Source organism: Lasiosphaeria miniovina, assembly GCF_030549165.1.
Source record: "Lasiosphaeria miniovina strain SMH2392-1A chromosome Unknown B0T26scaffold_7, whole genome shotgun sequence".
Lineage (NCBI taxonomy): Eukaryota > Fungi > Ascomycota > Sordariomycetes > Sordariales > Lasiosphaeriaceae > Lasiosphaeria > Lasiosphaeria miniovina.
This window is the reverse complement of record NW_026848226.1, coordinates 1,056,061-1,076,968: the sequence shown is the minus strand read 5'-3', so window position 1 is coordinate 1,076,968 and position 20,908 is coordinate 1,056,061. Positions and strand designations below refer to the sequence as shown.

Sequence of the window (20,908 nt, the reverse complement as noted above, 5' to 3'; positions counted from 1 at the left end):
AGCTGCCTATTTGCGGACCCGGGCGCGCCTGGTTGGCTGGCTCGTGCCGCCGCGCAGCGCGATCGACACGCGGGTTTCCCTTTACGCCGCGGCCGTCCACGGCACCTATATAATCCACGGAGCCTGGAGCCTGTGAGGGAATAATTACCCAGCGAGTACGTAGCCGACCTCGCACCGCAGGCGGCCCAGATCAGACAAGACGAGCTTATTCCCTTGGGCCTCCGCAGACTCTTCTCTCGGCCAGGCCAAGAGACGGGATATATAACAGCGAGATCGACCTGCCAAAAACCGCAATGCCCGCTGTCGATCCCCGTTCTCACAACCTCATGATGGGGCCGCGAGACTGCTGTGCCCGTCCGTGCTCCTGCCCAGCAAGCCCTCTAGCAGGCAGGACATGATATACCGCGGGCGACTAAAAATAAGTGATCGTCGCCGCTGGGAAATTTCTGCGAAATGTCTGGAAATGCCACGTTGCCGCTGGGAAACTTTCTGCCAAATATCTGGAAATGCCACGCCGCCAGCTGCAGGCGTCGGTGGTTTTCGCTGAGCTCCGTCGGTGGTTTTCACTGAGCTCCGTTGTTGGTCTGAAATTTTCACGGCATGGCGTCGGGCACGGGGCCAGAAGAAGAAAGTGCAGAGGCCACATCCAGCTGCTGTTTCCGTCTCCCAGGACCGAGGCCAGGTCGAGGCTGCTCGATGACGGTGGGGCTTGAGGAGAGTGAGTCCCGCGGCTGGCCCGGGTTTTCTGTCTCGTCTCGACTCCAGCTCCTATGTGGCGTGCAGGTCATTAATTACAAAATACACGGCGTGCCTTGACCTATGCCGTGCGATTTCTTCCCGTCAGTGCAGCGAGTCCGTAGTGCAGCGAGTCCGTACCTTGATCACATTGCCATCGCGATCCTGCCGCACACCACTTGCCCTGCGATCCTGCCGCACACCACTTGCACTGCTATCTTGATTGTCTGCATATTCCCCAACCTTACTCACCTACTCCCAACCTTGCTCACCTACTCCCAACCTTACTCACCTAGGTTGCCTGCTGTCATACAATTTGATAGTCTTGCAGGCCTTACAGCGTTTACCATGAATTCTCCCAGCCCCATCAGCGACTGGGCGACGCATCTCGCGGGCACGGCTCCCTGCCGGTTCCCACACTTTAGCCGGCCCGCCAGCGATGCCGCAGCCGCGGAGTCGGCCGCCGTGGCCGTCGAGCACGAGCACGAGCACACTGCCAAGCTGGCCTCGGCCGACGATGTGGGCGCGGTGCTGCGGACGGCGTGGGCGCTGCTGCTGCGCTGCTACACGGGGCAGGACGACGTCTGCTTCGGCGTGGCGTCGGGCGACGGCCTGCTCGGCGTGGCCCGCTTCCGCCTCGACGAGTGCACGTCGCTGGGCGAGGCGGTGCGGACGAGCAGCGCCGAACTCGCCGGGCAGCAGCCACAGGTTCCTGCGCAGCTTGTCCGCCGGGGCGATCACGCCCTTTTTGACACGGCCGTGGTGGAGCTGTCCAACTCCACGGCACCGGGTCTGTCCCACACGGACGAGACATTGGCGTTTCACTCGGTACTTGACTCTTGCGCCACCCACTCTCTTCCTCGACCACCGTGTCTCTTGACCACCGTGTCTCTTGACCACCGTGACTGACAAAGACGCAGCACCAATACAAGCTCCGCCTCGTTGCCAAGCAGAGCCCGGCCGGAATCGACCTGACTCTCGAGTGGAGCAGCGCGCTCGGCGTGTCCGCGATCCAGGGCCGACTGGTCGCCAGCACGCTGGGCACAATCCTGAGCAACATGCTCAGCAGCCCTCCGGACACCCCCGTCACCAAGATCGAGTGCCTGAGCCCGGCCAACGTCGACCAAGTCCGTGCATGGAACGGCAGCGTCTCGGTGCGGCCGCTCGAGCGGTGCGTGCACGACGTGGTCGCCGACCGCGTGCGCGACCGCCCCGGCGCCGAGGCCGTGTGCGCCTGGGACGGCTCGTTCACGTACCGCGAGCTGGAGGCCGCGGCCGCACGCCTGGCCGCACGCCTGGCGCGCCTCGGCGTCGGTCCCGAGGTGCTCGTCCCGCTGTGCTTTGAAAAATCGGTACGTGGATGAAGCCCCTTTCTGGTTTCTGCGTGCATCACGTGACGTACTCAGGGGTCAGGGGTACTGTTTACCATGCCTACTTTTGCCTGCCTACTTTTGCCTGCCTACTTTTGCCTGCCTACTTTTGCCTGCCTACCTTTGCCTGCCTACTTTTGCCTGCCTACTGTTTACCATGCCTACTTTTGCCTGCCTACCTTTGCCTGCCTACTTTTGCCTGCCTACTGTTTACCATGCCTACTTTTGCCTGCCTACCTACCTTGCCTACTTTTTGCCTGCCTACTGTTTACCATGCCTACTTTTTGCCTGCCTGCCTGCCTGCCTGCCTGCCTGCCTGCCTGCCTGCCTGCCTGCCTGCCTACTGTTTACCATGCCTACCTTTGCCTGCCTACTGTTTACCATGCCTACTTTTTGCCTGCCTGCCTACCTACCTTGCCTCCTTTTTACCTACCTGCCTGCCTGCCTACCTTGTCGGCCACGGCTAACGAGACAAGAAATGGACCGTGGTTGCCATGCTTGCCGTGATGAAAGCCGGCGGGGCGTTTGTGCCGCTGGACCCGTCGCACCCCGTCGGGCGGCTCCGCGGACTCTGCGAATCGGTCGGCGCCAGCCTCGTGCTCTGCTCCCCTGGTCTCGCGGCCGTGCTTGCGGCGGTGGTCGACACGGTGCTGGCCGTGGACGACACGGCGTTGAGCGGCACAGAGACGACTGGCAGCATGCCGGCTGTGGACGAGACGGCGTCGAGCGGCACAGAGACGACTGGCAGCATGCCGGCTGTGGACGAGACGGCGTCGAGCGGCACAGAGACGGCTGACAGCATGCCGTCCGTGTCTCCTACCAACGCTGCATATGTCATTTTCACCTCTGGCTCGACCGGCAAGCCCAAGGTAAGCCTGCACTTCGCCTTCATGTCAGTTGGCTCCACGGGACGGGCTCGACTAACCGAATCAGGGCACCGTCATCGAGCACAGGGCGTTCTGCTCGAGTGCCCGGGCCCACGGCCCCGCGCTGCGCATCGACGGGACCTGCCGGGTGCTGCAGTTTGCCGCGCACACCTTCGACGCCAGTCTGGTGGAGATGCTGACGCCGCTGATGACGGGCGGGTGCATCTGCGTCCCCGGCGAGCACGAGCGGCTCAACGACCTCGAGGGCGCCATCGGGCGCATGCGCGTCGACCACGCCGTGCTGACGCCGTCGTTCGTCGGCTTCCTGACCCCCGCCGCCGTGCCCAGCCTGCGCCGGCTCGTGCTGGCGGGCGAGGCCATGGCGCCGGCGCACGTCGCCGCCTGGTCGCACATCGAGCTCGTCAACGGCTACGGCCCGGCCGAGAGCTCCGTCGCCGCCGTCGTCAACTCGCGCGTCGGCCCCGCTTCTGAGCCCAACGACATCGGGACGCCCTGCGGCGTACGCTGCTGGCTAGTCGACCCAGCCGACCACGACCGCCTGGTGCCGGTGGGCTGCGTGGGAGAGCTGCTGCTCGAGGGCCCGAGCCTGGCCCGCGGCTACCTCAACGACGCCGCCAAGACCGAAGACAGCTTCGTCTTCGACCCGGCGTGGGCGAGGCAGAGCACCGATGTACACCAACACGGCAGACATCAACACGGCGGACATCAACACGGCAGACACGAGGATCGCCGCCGCCGCTTCTACAAGACGGGCGACCTGGCGCGCTACAACTCGGGCTCCGGCTCGTTCGCCTACGTCGGGCGCAAGGACACGCAGATCAAGTTCCACGGGCAGCGCATCGAGCTGGGCGAGATCGAGCACCACCTGGCCGTCGACGGCAGCGTGCAGCACGCCATGGTCCTACTCCCGGGGCGGGGCCCCCTGGCGCAACGGCTGATCGTGGTTCTCTCGCTTGCGGACGCTGTCCCGGCCCCGTCTGCTGCCGGCCGTGACACGGCTGGACAAGCGCCAGGCGCACTGAGGCTGGCCGCGAACCCGACAGCCACGCAGCCCATGCTGCAGCTGGCCACGAACCCGACAGCCATGCTGCAGCTGGCCACGAACCCGGCAGCCACGCAGCCCATGCTGCAGCGCATCCGGTCGCGGCTCGACGCGCGGCTGCCGGCCTACATGGTCCCGTCAACGTGGTTGTGCGTCGCAGCCATGCCCATGCTGCCGTCACGCAAGATGGACCGCAAGTCGGTGGCGACGTGGGTCGAGACTGTGCTGAGCGCCGGCGAGTGCCAGCAGCTCGTCATCGGACAGCACGCCCCTGACACGCACACGGCTGTCCCGACAGCCGACGGCGATAGCACACCCCTGAGCCTGACCCTGACCGAGATCGAGACCGAGAACGAGACCCAGACCCAGACCGAGCCCCTGACCCAGACCCTGACCCAGACCGAGACCACGCTCCGCGACATCTGGAGCCGCGTGCTGAACCTGCCTGCCGACCACATCAGCGCGGCCGGCCACAGCTTCCTCAGCCTGGGCGGCGACTCCATCTCGGCCATGTCGTGCGCAAGCCACGCCAAGAAGGCGCGCCTGGGCCTGGCCGTGCAGGACATCCTCAAAGCGCCGTCGCTGCGGCAGCTGGCCACCAAGGTCAAGGCCAGGCCGGCGCGGCAAGACAGCGACGATCCCGACGACGAAGACGAGATGCTCGACACGCCCTTTGACCTCTCGCCCATGCAGCAGCTGCACTTCCAGGTGCGCGGCGAGGCGCAGGGCGAGCAGCACTTCAACCAGAGCTTCCGGCTGTGCGTGGCGCGGCCCGTCGACGAGCGCGCCCTGCGAGACGCGCTCGAGGCCGTCGTGCGCCGCCACGCCATGCTGCGCGCGCGTTTCCGGCCCGGCCCCCGCACCGGGGAGTGGCAGCAGCTCGTCACGGCCGACGCGGCCGCGTCGTTCCGCCTCCGCTCGCACGGCGTGCTGCCGGCTGCCGCGGCCGAGGCGGCGCTGGCTAGTGCGCAGGGCTGTCTGGACGTGCGGCGCGGCCCGCTCGTCGCGGCAGAGCTTTTCAAAGCCGAAAACAGCGGCACGCAGCAACTCTTCCTGACGGCGCACCACCTCGTCATCGACCTGGTGTCGTGGCGCGTCGTGCTCGAGGAGCTGGAAGAACTCCTCGACGCCAGCACCAACGACAACCACCAGCCCACCGCACACCGCTCCATGCCCTTCCGGCGCTGGGTAGCCCTGCAAGCCGCCGACGCGCAGTCCCACGCCCCTTCCCAGGCCCTCCCGCCCGCCTCCCAGATCCCCACCGCCGACCTCGCGTACTGGGACATGGCCAACGGGCGCCCGAACCTGTACGGCGCCGTGGCGGGGGCGGGCTTCGAGCTCGACGCCGCCACGACGGCGACGCTCGTCACAGAATGCCACGCTCCGCTGCGCACCGAGACAGTCGACATCCTGCTCGCGGCACTGGCCTGGTCGTTCGCCTCTGCCTTTCCCGACCGCGCGCCGCCGGCCATCTTCAACGAGGGCCACGGCCGCGAGCCGCCTCTCACCAGTGACAACGATTTAGGAAACGAAATCGACATTGCGCGCACCGGTGACACCAGTGACACCGATTTAGAAAACGAAATCGACATTGCGCGCACCGTCGGCTGGTTCACGACGCTGTTCCCCATCGCGCTCACCGACGACGCCACGTCGTTCGCCGACGCGCTGGCCCAGACCAAAGACGCGCGGCGGCGCGCGCCACGCAACGGCCGCGCGTACTTTGCCGCACGCTTCCACAGCCCAGAGGGCCGCGCCACGTGGGCAGCCGCGCACGAGACCATGGAGGTCTCGTTCAACTTCCTAGGCCGGTACCAGCAGCTGGAGCGGGCGGGCGCGCTGCTGCGGGCGGCGCCGCACGCGGCCATGGCGGGCGAGGCTGCCGGCAGCACGAGCGGCGGGGCGGCCGACTGCGGGCCGGGCGCGGCGCGGTTCGCGCTCGTCGAGGTGTCGGCGGTGGTCGTGGCCGGCGGCGCGCTGCGGGTGAGCTTCGCGTGGAATCGCAGCATGCGCCACCAGGACCGGCTGCGGGACTGGGTGGCGACGTGTCAGGGCGTGTTGCGGCGCGAGGCCGTGGGGATGTTGCCGGGGATGCCGAGACGGGCGACGGCCGGCGATTTCTCGCTGCTGCCGGGGCTGGCGGCGGCCGAGCTGCAAGTGTTTGCGCGCAGCCGTTTGCCCGAGATGGTGGGTGCTGGCCGGGGCTGGGACGCCGTCGAGGACGTCTACCCGGCGTCGCCGATCCAGCAGGGCTTGCTGCTCAGCAGAACGAAAGACGGCGCCGTGTATGCTGTGCGCCGTGAGTTCTGGGTAAGGCATCGTGGTGGTGATGGTGGTGGTGGTGATGGTGGTGGTGTTGATGGTGGTGATGGTGGTGGTGATGATGGTGGTGGTGATGGTGGTGGTGATGGTGGTGGTGATGGTGGTGGTGATGGTGGTGGTGATGGTGGTGGTGGTGATGATGACGGTGAGATGGAAAAGGGGGTCGACGCTGCCCGGCTCGTGCGCGCGTGGAGGGCTGTCGTGCGCCGCCACGCGCTGCTGCGCACCGTGTTCGTCGACGCCCTCGCCGCCGTGCGCACCGGCAGCCACGACCAAGTCGTACTAGCAGACGTCGAGCCCGAGGTCGTGGTGCAGCGGTGCCCACGCCCAGGCACGGATGCTAACAGAAACGGCGGTGAAGACGAGATGCGCCGGCTGGCGGATGCTCTGCAGCCGATGAAATACCGCGACGGCGCGCCGCAGCACCGGCTGGCCGTGTTCCACAGCGACAGCGACGGCAGCAGCAACGCCGTGTTGTGCGTGCTGGAGCTAAGCCACGCCATCGTGGACGGCGCATCCATGGACATTCTAGTCCGCGATCTCGCGCGCAGCTACGAGCGCGGCGACGACTTCGACAACCTGCCGCGCCCCCTATTCAGCCCGTTCCTCGCTAGGCTGCAGCAGCGCAGCGCTGAGCGCGACCTGGCCTTCTGGACCACCCACCTCGCCGGCCTCGAGCCGTGCCACTTCCCCGTGCTCAACGACGGCGCCAGCGCCACCGCCAGCACCACCGCCAGCACTAGCACCGCTACTACTACCACCCCCTCCTCCTCAGCCCGTCAACTCCGCTCGCTGCGCGTCGACCTCCCACACCTCCCGTCACTGCGCGCGGCGTGCGACGCCGGCGGCATCACGCTGCCTAGCGCGTTCCACACCGCGTGGGCACTGACGCTGGGCGCCTACACGGGCGCCGTCGACGTGTGCTTCGGCTATCTCGTGTCGGGGCGCGACGAGGCCTCCGCGGACGCCGTTGGGCCGTTCATCAACATGGTCACGCAGCGGGCGCGGCTCGACCCGACGCTGGCCCTCCGCCAGGTCCTCGAGGCCGTGCAGCGCGACCAGCTCGCCTGCACGCCGGCCGCGCAGACGGCCGCGCTCGCCGAGGTGCAGCACGCGCTCGGCGTGCCCGGCGGCATGGCGCTGTTCAACACGTGTCTGTCGTACCGCCGCCGCCGCCCGACGCCGGGGGAGGCCCCCGGCCGGCTGCTGTGCGAAGACGCCGCGCCCGTCCGCGACCCCACCGAGTATCCGCTGTCGGTCAACATCGAGACGGACGACCTGCAGGGTGGCGCAGCCGTCGACGTCGACTTCTGGACCGACGCCATCGCCCCGGCACAGGCCGAGCACGTCGCGGCCACGTTCGCGCACGCGCTGCGCAACATCGCCAGACACGCGGACACGCTGCTCGCGGACCTCGACGGCGTCCCCGAGGCGAGCACGCAGCGCATCTGGGAGTGGAACGCGCACATGCCGGCCGCCGCGGCGCAGGTCGTGCACGGCGCGGTGGCGACGCAGGTGGCCCGCCGGCCGTCGGCGCAGGCCGTCCGGGGCTGGGACCGCGACCTTACCTACGCCGAGCTGGACGCGCATGCGGACCTGCTCGCGCAGCACCTGGGCGGCCTGGGCGTGCGCGCCGAGGTGCTCGTGCCCGTGTGTCTCGACAAGTCGGCGTGGACCGTCGTGGCCATGCTGGCTGTGCTCAAGGCCGGCGGCGCTGTTGTGCCGCTCGACGCTGGACACCCCGCCCACGCCCTCGCGGACAAGGTCGCCGACGCCCGCGCGCACGTCGTGGTGGCGTCCGAGGCCCGCGCGGAGCTGTTCGTGGACATGGCTGCGGTGCGTTCGGTCGTGGCTGTCGGCCCGGGGTTGCTGGCGCGGCTGGCGGCTGGCCACGAGGCAGTGCCCGTGTCAGACGGCACAGTGCCCGTGGCAGTGCCCGTGTCAGATAGCGCAGTGCCCGAGTCAGATGGCGCAGTGCCCGTATCAGATGGCACAGTGCCCGTGTCAGATAGCGCAGTGCCCGTGCCAGATAGCACAGCCGGCGCCACCCCCGACAACGCCGCCTTCGTCATGTTCACGTCGGGCAGCACCGGGAAGCCCAAGGGCGTGGTGCTCACCCACAGCGCACTGGTAACGAGCGCGCTGGCGCACGGGGCAGCGCTGCAGCTCGGCGCGCACACGCGGTTCCTGCAGTTCGCGGCGCACACGTTCGACAACAGCCTGGAGGAGATGTTTACGACGCTGATGCACGGCGGGTGCGTGTGCGTGCCCAGCGACGCAGACCGTCTGGGCGACCTGCCGGGCGCCATCGCGGCGCTCGGCGCCAACTTCATGGACCTGACCCCCACCGTGGCCGCGCTGCTGCGGCCAGCACAGGTGCCGAGCATCCGCGGGCTGGCCGTCGGCGGCGAGGCGTTGACGCAGGAGGTACTCGACGCGTGGGGCGGCCAGGTGCCGCTGCACAACCAGTACGGGCCCAGCGAGTGCTCCGTCAACGCCGCGCACCGGCTGCACGCCGACGCCGCCGGCGACGTGGCCGACATCGGGACGAGCGTCGGCAGCGTGTCGTGGGTGGTGGACCCAAGAGACCACAACCGCCTCGTGCCTGTCGGCTGCGTCGGCGAGCTGCTCATCGAGGGCCCCATCCTGGCGCGCGGCTACCTGGGCATGGCGGCCGAGACGGCGGCGGCGTTCGTCGAGATGCCGCGGTGGGCGGCGCGGGACCCGCGGCACGCCGAGAGGGGGGCCCGCAGGATGTACAAGACGGGCGACCTGGTCCGGTACGGCTCGGACGGCTCGCTGGCATATCTCGGCCGCAAGGACACGCAGGTCAAGCTGCACGGCCAGCGCATCGAGCTGGGCGAGATCGAGCACCATGCCAGGACGGCACTGCCGGCGCACGCTCAGTGCTCGGTCGAGCTGGTGTCGCTGGGTGGCGCAGAGAAGGCGCTGGCCGTGTTTGTTTACATTGCCCCTGACGCTAATTCTGGCGTCGACAAGGCAACGGACAAAGCCAATGATGACGACAAGGGAAGCAACAATAAAAAAAGAAGGGGGGACAATGAAAAAGGAAGGGACGGCAATAAAAGAGGAAGGGACGACAATAAAAGAGAAAGGGGCGACAATAAAAAAGAAAGGGACGACAATAAAAAAGAAAGGGGCGACAATGAAAGAGAAAGGGACGACAATATTCGGATCCTGCCCATGGACACAACGTTCGGGTCTCTTGCCCAGGCTGTCATCGGCACCGCAGCTGCGCGGGTACCCTCCTACATGGTGCCGAGCCTGGTGCTGCCCGTGTCAGCAATGCCCCTGACGTCGTCGGGCAAGCTGGACCGCAGGCGGCTGCGCAACCTAGCCGAGGCGCTGTCAGCGGGTGACAATGATAGCAGCAACAGCAGCAACAGCAACAGCAACAGCAACAGCAACAGCAACAGCAACAGCAACAGCAACAACACCAACAGCAACAACACCAACAGCAACAACACCAACAGCAACAACACCAACAGCAACAACACCAACAGCAACAACACCAACAGCAACACCACCATTAGAGTCTACCGCATCGGGGCGAGCACTGCCGGCGGCCGCGCCCCAGAAACCGACATGGAAAAGAGCCTACAGGAGCTGTGGGCGTCGGTGCTGCATGTACCGGCCGCGGCCATCGGTGCCGACGACAGCTTCTTCCGCCACGGCGGCGACTCAGTCGGGGCCATGCGGCTCGCGGCCGCGGCCCGGCAGCAGGGCATCTCGCTGGCCGTCGCCGCCATTCTGCAGACGCCCAGGCTGAGCGAGATGGCCAAGGCGGCTGCTGCCATCGGCCAGGGGGCGAGTCGGGGGGTGAGCGAGATGGCCAAGGCGGCTGCTGCCACCGATCAGGGGGCGAGTCGGGGGGCGAGTCGGGGGGCGAGTCGGGGGGCGAGTCAGGGGGTCAACGGGGATAGTGTCGCCCTCGACACGGCACTCTCCAGTCCCGCCCCCTTTTCACTCCTCAAAAACACAACCACCATGAACCTGCACCAACTCCGAGACCACGTGGCGTCCATCTGCCGCGTCGGCAGCGCGTCTATCGAGGACATGTACCCGTGCACGGCGCTGCAGGCCGGGCTCGTCGCTGCCTCACAGCGCAACCCGGCGGCGTACGTGGCCGTCAACGCGTACCAGCTGCCGCCCGGGACCGACGTATCCCGCTTCCAAGCCGCGTGGCAGGCCGTGTTCGACGCCGAACCCATCCTGCGCACGCGCGTCGCGTTCGTGCAGGGCCTGGGCCCTGTGCAGGTCGTCGTGCGCTCCGCCGTCGAGTGGGCGACGGCTGCCGGCGTCGACACGCTGCCCGCAACGCACCGCCACCTGCCGCCCCACGACGGCGGGATCCTGTCGCGCTACACCATGGTCGATGCCCACGGCAGCCGGCCGACGTTCGTCTGGACCGCCCACCACGCGCTGTACGACGGCTGGAGCCTGCCGGCGCTGCTCGCGCGCGTCGACGCCCGGTACCGCCAGCCCGACGCTCTCCCAGTCCCGACGCCGAGGTACGCCCGCTTCGTCGCGTACCTGGCCGCCGCGGACCCGGCTGCGTCCGACGCCTTCTGGGCCGCCAAGCTGGCCGGCCTGCGAGGCGCGCAGCCGTTCCCGCGGCTGCCGCGGCCGGGCTACCGCGTGCAGGCGACCCAGCAGGCGCGCCGGTCCGTCGCCTTCGCGCGGCCACGCGCCGTCGACGTCACGCCCGCGTCGTACGTGCGCGCGGCGTGGGCGCTGACTCTGGCGGGCTTCGCCGCGTCCGACGACGTCGTGTTCGGCGAGGTCCTCAACGGCCGCGACGTGCCCGTGCCCGGCATCGGCGAGCTCGTCGGGCCGACGCTGGCCTCGGTGCCGCGCCGGGTGAGGGTCGACCGGGGAATGGGCGTCGGCCAGGCGCTGGCCGACGTGCAGACCCAGCTGAGCGATGCCATGACGTACCAGTTCGCCGGCCTGCAGCGCATCCGCACGCTCAGCGCCGACGCGGCGGCCGCCTGTGATTTCCAGACCTTGCTGGTACTAGACTCGGCCGAGGCCGACGAGGAGCGTGGCAGCGGACTCTGGGGCAGCTTGGTGGCTGGCGGCTCGGTGCAGGGCGCCGACTTCTTCAGCTATCCCCTCAACGTCGCGTGCACGCTGGGCCGCGGGAAGGTGGACGTGCTCGCCCACTTCGACGACGCCGTGGTGTCGGAGGGGCTGGTAGCGCGGATGCTGGGGCAGTTTGAGAGAGTACTCGCAGAGCTCACGACACCAGACGCCAAGACGCAGCGGGCAAGTGTTGGTAACCTCACCATGCTCGCCTCGGACGACAAGGCGGCTTTGGACGAGTGGAATGGCCGAATGATCACGGAAGAGCAGGCCGGAGAGATGAAAGAGACGATCCAGACAATCGTCAACAACACAGGCGACAAGACCCAGACACCGGACCGTGCCCACGTGTCCATGGCCGACAGGCTCGCGGGCGTCTGGGCGCAGGCGCTAAACCTCCCGGCCGACCGCATCGGCGACGCGTCGTTCCTGCGCCTCGGCGGCGACAGCATCACGGCGATGCACGTCATGGCGGCGTGCCGGTCGCAGGGTGTCGCGGTGGCCGTCAAGGACATCATCGGCAGCAAGTCGGTGCGCGACCTGGCGCTCAGGGCCAGCAGCCCCCGCGGGGACGAGCAGCGGCTGGCGCGCCCGCATCCTGCCGAAGACCACCACGAGTTCGACCTCTCGCCCATCCAGCAGCTGCACGTCCAGCTCGCCGCCCCCAGCCCCAAGACGCCGCACTCGCACTTCAACCAGAGCGTGCTGCTGCGCCTCGCCAAACCCGCCACCCCCCGGCAACTCGAGCGCGGCATCCACGCGCTGGTCGAGGCGCACTCGATGCTGCGCGCGCGGTTCCGGCGTGACGGCACGGGCAGCTGGCGGCAGCGCATCACGCGCGACGTGCGGGCGTCGTACCGCTTCAGGACGCACGCGCTCGCCAGCGCCGACCGCATGCAGAAGCGCATCGACGCGTCGCAGCGCGCGCTGGACACGCACAAGGGCCCGTTGCTGGCCGCCGACTGGTTCGCCATCGGGGACGGCGACGGCGAGACGGTCTGTGTCTTCATCACGGCCCACCACCTCGTCGTCGACGTCGTGTCGTGGGGCATCCTGCTGCAGGACCTCGAGCACTTTCTGGCCGCCGGCAGGATCCAGCCGCCAGCATCGCTGCCCTTCCAGGCGTGGACGCGCCGGCAGTCGGAGCAGGCGCAGGCGCAGCCCAGCGGGTCCGGCCTCCTGCCGCACCACGAGGCCGCCGCGGCTGCGCTCGCAGACCTCGACTTCTGGGGCATGGCCGGCCAGCCCAACGTGTACGGCGACGTCGCGCCGCCCGCCGCCGCCGCGCTCGACGGCGACCTGACGGCCCTGCTGCTGGCGCCCGCAACCCACGCCGCGCTGAAGACCGACGTCCTCGACGTACTCCTCGCGTCGCTCCTGCTGTCCTACCGCGCGGCTCTGCCACCCCGCGCCGGCGCGCCGACCATCTTCAACGAAGGCCACGGGCGCGAGGACGGCAGCGGCGACGAAACAGACCTGTCGCGCACCGTCGGGTGGTTCACCACACTCAGCCCCGTGCACCTGCCCAGCGAGTCGGCCGGCGACGGCGACGTGGTCAACGCGGTGCGCTGGGTGCGCGACCTGCGGCGGCGCCTGCCCGGGAGCGGCACGCCGTACTTTGCGTACCGGCTGCTGACGGCCCAGGGCAGAGACCAGTTCGGCCCGGCGGGGCCCGCAGAGGTCGTGTTTAACTTTCTGGGCGCGCTGCAGCTGCTGCGCCGGACGGATACGTTCCTGCAGGCGTACGACGGCGGCGATGACGGCGGCAATGGCGGCGGCAATGGCGGCGGCAATGACGGCGGCAATGACGGCGGCAATGACGGCGGCGATGGAGGGCAGCTCGACTGGGCTGCGTCAGACATTGGCGCCGCCGTGGCGCGCTTTGCGCTGGTCGAGGTGTCGGCCGTCATCGTCGGCGGCGGCGGCGGCGGTGGCGGCGGCGGCAAACTGGAGATTTCTGTCGCATACAACCGGCGCATGAAGCACCAGGACGCGCTCGCGGGGTGGGCAGGCAGCTGCGTAAGAATTCTAGGCGACGCCGTGCGCCGGCTGGCCGAGCATTCGCAGCCACGCACACGCAGCACGCCCGAGACAACGCTGGGCGCGTTCCCGCTGCTGCCGCTGGCGTACTACGGGCTGGCCGACCTCGGCCGCCGGCTGCGGCTCCAGCTCGGCGTCGCGCTGGCCGACGTGCAGGACGTGTACCCGTGCTCGCCCGTGCAGCGCGGGCTGCTGCTGGCGTGGATGCGCGACCCGGCCAAGTACGCGTACTGCGCCGTCTTCCAGGTCCGCTCTCGAGACGGGGGTCTCGACGTGCAGCGGCTGGCAGGCGCGTGGCAGGCGGCCGTGCGGCGGCACTCGGCGCTGCGCACCGTGTTTGTCGACACGGCTGCCGGGGACGGCCTGATGGACCAGGTGGTGCTGCGGCGGGCTCCGGGACGCGTCGTCACGCTGCCGTGTTCCGGGGCCGGCAGCGAGCAGGACGCGCTCGACGCGCTGCGCGGCCTCGAGCCGCTCGACTACGGCGACAAGAAGCCGCCGCACCGCCTCGCCGTGTGTGCCACCGCCGCGGGCCACGTCTACTGCCGCCTCGAGATCAGCCACGCCGTCTGCGACGGCTCGTCGCTGCCCATCCTGCTAGCCGACGTAGCCGAGGCCTACGGCGGGGCCGTGCCCACCACCCCCGCCCCGCTGTACGGCGACTACGTGGCCTACGTGCAGAAGCAGCCCCGCGGCGAGAGCGTCGGCTACTGGCGCGAGTACCTGGCCGGCGCCGAGCCGTGTCTGTTCCCGACGCTGACCGACGGCCAGGACGCGGCCGAGAAGTCCTTCGGCTCGCACGCCATCACCCTCCAAAACGTCGCCGCCATGGCCGCCTTCTGCGCCGACGCCGGCGTCACGCCATGCACGCTGCTGCAGTTCGCGTGGGCGCTGGTCGTGCGCGCGTACGCGGGCGCCGACGACGTGCTGTTCGGCTTCGTGGCCTCGGGCCGCGACGTGCCGGTCCCGAACGTCGGCCAGGCCGTCGGCGCCTTCATCAACATGCTCGTGTGCCGGCTGCACCTGCCGGCGGGTGCCGACGTCGCTGATGCGCTAGATGCGCTGCGCGCCGACCTCGACGCCGCGCTTGCCCACCAGCGCTGCTCCCTCGCCGAGATGCAGCACGAAGTGCGCCTGCCCGGCCACGGCAACGCCGCCCCGCTGTTCAACACGGCGTTTACGTACCAGCGGCGCGCTGGGACTGCTCGAGACAAGCAGCAGCCGCTGGAGTACCGCGTCGTGACCGCCGACGACCCCAGCGAGTACGCCATCGCCGTCAACGTCGAGGCGGCCGACGACGCCGTCGAGGTGCACTTCAGCCACTGGCGGCACGCGGTGTCGGACGCGCAGATGCGCAACATCGCCGCCGCGTTCGCGCAGGCGCTGCACGATGTGGTTGCTGGGCCCGAGGACCGCACTGTCGGCGAGCTGGACCTCGTCGGCAGTACCGGCATCGACCAGCTGCGCGCGTGGAACGACGTCGAGATGCCAAGCGTCGAGCGCTGCATCCACGACGTCATCGCCGAGCACGCGTCCGACAGGCCCGCCGTGTGCGCCTGGGACGGGGAGTTCACGTACGGCGAGCTCGACGCTGCGGCCGCCGCCCTGGCTGGCCATCTGGTTGCCTGTGGGGCAGGCCCCGAGGTTTTCGTGCCGCTGTGCTTTGACAAGTCGGCGTGGACCGTCGTCGCGCAGCTGGCTGTGCTCAAGGCCGGCGGCGCTTTTGTCAGTCTCGACCCCGCCCACCCCGACGCGCGGCTGCGGCAGCTGGTGGATGACGTCGGTGCTAGTGTGGTCCTCTGTTCGCCTGCTCATCGGGACAGGATGGGTAGGATTGCAAGCCGCACCGTGGTGGTTGACGCCGAGTTCGTGGCGCGCCTGGCGCGCGTTGCCCCTGACGACGGCGCAGCCCCTGATTTTGACAACACCCCCCCTGGCGCCCCGTCTCCCGGCACTCCGGCCACGCCGTCCAACACCCCCCCTGGCGTCCCGTCTCCCAGCACTCCGGCCACGCCGTCCAACGCAGCCTACGTCATCTTTACGTCGGGCACGACGGGCCGCCCCAAGGGCACCGTCGTCGAGCACGGGTCGTTCTGCACCGGCGCCACCGCGCACGCGGCAGCCATGTTCATGCACTCGCAGTCGCGCGTGCTGCAGTTCGCCTCGTACACGTTTGACGCGAGCATCATGGAGACACTCTCGTGCCTGCTGGTCGGCGGGTGCGTGTGCATCCCGTCCGACTCCGCCCGGCTGGACGTGGCAGCCGCCGTCCGCAGCCTGGGCGTCACCTGGGCGCTCCTGACGCCCTCCGTTGCCAGCACCGTCAAGCCCGACAGCGTGCCGTGCCTGCAGACGCTCGTGGCCGGCGGCGAGGCTATGGCGCCCGGCCACGTCGCGCGCTGGAGAGACAGGTGCGCGCTGGTCAACGCGTACGGGCCGACCGAGTGCGCCGTCGTCGCCACCACGCACACCAAGGTCGACTGCACCCGCCGCGTGCGCAGTACCGACGCCGCCACCATCGGCACCGCCGTGGGCGGCCGCGTGTGGGTCGTCGACCCCGACGACCACAACCGCCTCGTGCCTGCCGGCGCGCTCGGCGAGCTGGCCGTCGAGGGCCGCCTCGTCGCGCGCGGCTACCTCAACAATGACGAGCAGACGGCGCGCGCGTTTGTGGACGACCCGCCCGCCTGGACGCGCCACCCTGCCTGGGCGCGCGACATGTGGACCGACCCCAAGCTGCGCAGGATGTACCTGACGGGCGATCTCGTGCGGTACAACGCCGACGGGTCCGTCGCGTACGTCGCGCGCAAGGACACGCAGATCAAGCTCAACGGGCGCCGCGTCGAGCCGGGCGAGATCGAGGCTGCGTGCCGCGGTGCGCTGGGCGACGATGGCCAGGCTGCCGTCGAGGTGGTCATGCCCCCGCAGAACCGCGGCGCCACGACGGCGCTGGCGGTCTTCTTCTGTCTGCCGCAGGTCGATGACGCTACGACAACTGCGGCTGCGACGGCCAAGACGTTCTCTCTCCTGCCCCCGAGCAGTAGTGCAGGACGCACGGTTGCCATCTCGCTAGAAGCGCATCTCAAGACCGTGCTGCCGGCGTACATGGTGCCGCAGCTATTCGTGCCCGTGTCGGCCATGCCGTGGACGACCGCCGGCAAGCTCGACCGCCGGCGGCTGCGCCAGGCCGTGCAGGACGCCCCTCCGCAGGCCGTAGCCGGCTACAGACCGTCCGCCACCGACAAGCACCGCGCCCGCCCGCCCCCCGCCAGCGAGATGGAGAAGAAGCTGCAGAGCCTGTGGGAGGCCGCGCTGGGGCTCGCTACCGGCTCCGTCAGCGCTAGCGATAGCTTCTTCGGCATCGGCGGCGACTCGCTGACGGCGATGCGGCTCGTCGGCGCCGCGCGCGCCCACCGCATCGCCCTGACCGTGCTCGACGTGTTCGCGAAGCCCGTGCTCGCCGACATGGCGCTGGCGTGCGGCGGGCGCGCCACCGCTACCAGCGAGGCGCCGCCCACGTCGTTTGCGCTCGTGTCGCGGCCGCCCGACGAGGCTGAAGGGCTGATGGCGCACGTGGCAGCGCAGTGCCGGCTCCGCCGGGACCAGATCCGCGACGTGTACCCGTGCAGCCCACTCCAAGAAGGCCTCGTCACGCTCGCCAACAAGCAGGCCGGCGCCTACGTCGCCGTCCACACGCTCGAGCTGCCGGCCGATGTCGACCTGGACCGCTTCAAGGCCGCGTGGCAGGCCGTCGTCGACGACACGGACACGCTGCGCACGCGCATCGTGCACTCGGCGGCGGCGGGGTTCTTGCAGGCCGTGGCCGCGCCGGAGCCCATCGAGTGGCATTCCGAGGTCGCGGTGGGCGACGCCGTCGACAAGGGGCGGGCGCTCGGCGCACAGAACGGCGGCCGGCTGACGCGGTATGCGCTGGTCGACCGCGGCGGCGGCGGTGGCGGCGGCGGCGGCGGCGGCTGGTGCTTTGTCTGGGCCATCCACCACGCCCTCTACGACGGCTGGAGCTTGCCCATGGTGGCCCGGCGCGTTCAGGACGTGTACGGCGAGCTCGGGTTGCCGCGGACCGCGGTGACGGCTAGCCCGCCGCGCCCCTCGTACGCCAGCTTCATCCGGTACCTCGGCCGGCGGGACGTTGCCGCGTCGGAAAAGTTCTGGATCGAGTACCTCGACGGCGCGTCTGCCGCCGGCCACTTCCCACCGCTGACGCGCGCTCCCGGCGGCGACGCCCCCAAGTTTTTGTCCGAGACGCGCCACATCAGCGTCAGCCGCGGCGCCGCGCCCGACGTCACGGTCCCGACGCTGATCCGCGCGGCGTGGGCGCTGGTGCTGGCCGCGTACACGGCGACGGACGACGTCGTGTTCGGCGAGACGCTGTCGGGGCGCAACGTCGACGTGCCCGGCGTCGCCGACATGGCCGGGCCGACCTTCACGACGGTGCCCACGCGCGTGCGCCTCGCCCGCGACACTAGCGTGGCCGACTACCTGCGCGGCCTGCACCGCACCGCCAACCAGGCCCTCGTGCCGCACCAGCACCTCGGCCTGCAGCACATCAAGCGGCTGGGCGCCGACGCCGACAGCGCCTGCGCCTTCCAGAACCTGCTGACCGTCCAGGCGGCAGCCCGGGAGACACAGGCGGAAGACGCCGAGTGGGACTTCCGCGGCGCGTCGTCGTCATCGTCGTCGTCGTCGTCGTCGTCCGAGGGCTTCTTCACGCACCCGCTCGTGCTCGAGTGCCACGTCAGCGAGACCAGCGTGGCGGCGACCTTCCACCACGACGCCGCCGTGCTCTCCGAGTGGCAGGCCGGGCTGCTCGCGAACCAGTTCGCCGCCGTGCTGCGCCAGCTAGCCTCTTCATCGTGGTCGTCGTCCATATCCACGCTGGCCGACATCCACGTCGCCAGCGCCGACGACACCTCCCTCGTCGCGCGCTGGGCATCCGTCACGGACCCCGCCTCTGCAGCCGTCGAGTCCTGCATCCACGGGCTGTTCCTCGCGCAGGCGTCCGCCTCCCCGGCCCGCGCCGCTGTGTGCGCGTGGGACGGCTCGCTCACGTACGGCGAAGTCGCCTCGCACGCCACACGCGTCGCCGCGCGCTTGGCGGCAGACGGCGTGCGCCCCGGCGCGCTCGTGCCCGTCTGTCTCGCGCGCTCGGCGTGGACGCCCGTCGTGCTGCTGGGCGTGTTGATGGCCGGCGCCGCGTTCGTGCCGCTCGACGCCGCGCACCCGACCGCGCGGCAGACGGAGATGCTGGCCGAACTCGCGCCGGTGTGCGTTGTCTGCAGCCCGGAGCACGCTGCCCGGTTTGCGGGGACGTGTGTGACTGTGGCGCTTGACGGGGAAATCATCCACGGCCTTGGCGCCGCGAACAAGGGCGGCGCTGCCGTTGCCCTGCCAACGGTCCTCCCCAGCGCGACGGCATACGTCCTCTTCACCTCGGGCAGCACCGGGCGGCCGAAGGGCGTGGTCGCCGCGCACCGCGACTTCTGCAGCAGCTCTGCGGCCATCGCGGAAGCCACAAACATGCGCGCCACGTCCCGCGTGCTGCACTTCGCGTCGCTGACCTTCGACGCCGCGCTGATGGAGGTGCTAATCCCCCTGACGCTCGGCGCGTGCGTGTGCGTGCCGGGCGCAGACGAGCGGCTTCACGATCTCGGCAGCGCCGTCGTGAGACTCAGAGCGAACTGGGCGTTCCTCACGCCGTCGGTCGCGCGCCTGCTGGACCCCGACGTGGTGTGTCCGACGCTCGCGACGCTCGTGTGCGGCGGCGAGGCCATGCTCGCCGACACGGTCGCGCGCTGGGCGCCCCGGCTGTCCCTGATGAACGGCTACGGGCCGACCGAGGCGTGCGTGCTGGCCGTCGTCAACGCGCGCGTGTCGGCCGAGCGCGACCATGCCGCCATTGGCCACGCGACGGCGGCCGCGCGCACGTGGGTGATTGATGCCAGGCCGGGGTATGGCGACAGGCTGGCTCCCGTGGGCGCGGTCGGCGAGCTGGCGGTCAGCGGGCCCATCCTCGCGCGCGGGTACCTGGGCGACGCAGCCAAGACGGCGAGCGTGTTTGTCGAGGCCCCGGCGTGGGCGGCGAGGCTTGCGGAGGGCGTGGCGCCGGAGCGCGTATATCGCACGGGCGACCTCGTGCGGTACCGCTGTGATGGCGCCATGGAGTTCGTCGGCCGCCGCGACGGCCAGGTCAAGGTCAACGGGCAGCGCATCGAGCTAGGCGAGATCGAGAGCCGGCTGTCAGCTGATCCGAGTGTTGACTTAGGGCTAGTGCTGCAGCCGCAGACAGGCCCTGCGAAGAAGCAGCTCGTTAGTGTTGTTACCCTGCCAGATGCTGTTGCGGTGACTGCTGCTGGGGGCAGTGGTGCAGCGGAGCCAGTGACCATCGTGTCTGACACGGGCGCTGGCGCCCGTGCCGGCAGCGGCAGCGGAAGCGGCAGCGGCTGCGTACCAGTCGACAGCCCGCCGGCGCGCCTCGCCCGTGCGCGCGCCGAGGTGGCGGCCATCCGCAGCCGCCTGGCCGACACGCTGCCGCACTACATGGTCCCCGCCGTGTGGGTCGTGCTCGAGACGATGCCCGTGGTCGTGTCGGGCAAGCTGGACCGCCGGCGCGTGGCGGGCTGGGTCGAGGGCCTCGACGATGCCGCGTACCAGCGCTTGGCCAGTAGCTTTGGCGTCGGCGACGAGGGTGCCGACGTGCAGCTCTCGGAGCCGGCCAGGATACTGCGGGATATCTGGGCCAGGGAGCTGCATGTTCCTGTCGATCGCATCAAATCTAACCAGGCGTTCCTGGGTCTCGGTAGGTGCTGGACTTCCCATGACAAGATAACCAACCAACTAACCCCCGCAGGTGGCGACAGCATCCGAGCCATGGGCGTCGTGTCGCGCGCGCGCAACGCCAAGATCGGCGTGACCATCCAGGACGTGCTGCGGTGCAAGTCGGTCGTGCATCTTGCCCAGCTCGCCCGCGTGTCGCCGGCTGCGAGTAAAGCAGTGGCGGCCGACACCGAGGAGCCGTTCGCGCTGGCCCCGATCCAGAGCCTCTACTTCAGCTCCGCCGCGGGCCACGCCGGTCAGGCCCGCTTCAACCAGAGCTTTGCCCTCGGCGTCGCGCGGCGAGTCGGCGTCGACGCGATTACGCAGGCCCTGGATTCCATCGTCCGCCGCCATGCCATGCTTCGCGCGCGATTCACCAAGGATAAGGATGGGCAGTGGGTGCAGCGGATTGTAAAGGTGCGTCTGTTTTCCTTCTAGCTCGCCGTCTTTATTTTCCGTTTTTAGGTTGCATTTTCTTTTTTTTCATTGGCTTTTTTCTCGTTGGCTTTTTTTTCATTTTCTTTTTTTTCATTGCCTTTTTTCTCATTAGCTTTTTTCTCATTGGCTTTTTT

General features: G+C 69.2%; 1 protein-coding gene across 1 annotated transcript; it reads left to right on the top strand.

Annotated features, from left to right (window-relative positions):
- Positions 1–600: 600 nt before the first annotated feature.
- On the top strand, positions 601–20,774 carry B0T26DRAFT_679916 (uncharacterized protein; the record flags this gene model as incomplete). The annotated part of the gene is made up of 6 exons (XM_060440413.1): positions 601–718; positions 1,067–1,563; positions 1,656–2,087; positions 2,582–2,974; positions 3,039–20,319; positions 20,371–20,774. The coding sequence occupies 6 exons, from the start codon at positions 601–603 to the stop codon at positions 20,772–20,774; spliced, it is 19,125 nt and encodes a 6,374-aa protein (XP_060291296.1).
- Between the last annotated feature and the right edge of the window lie 134 nt (positions 20,775–20,908).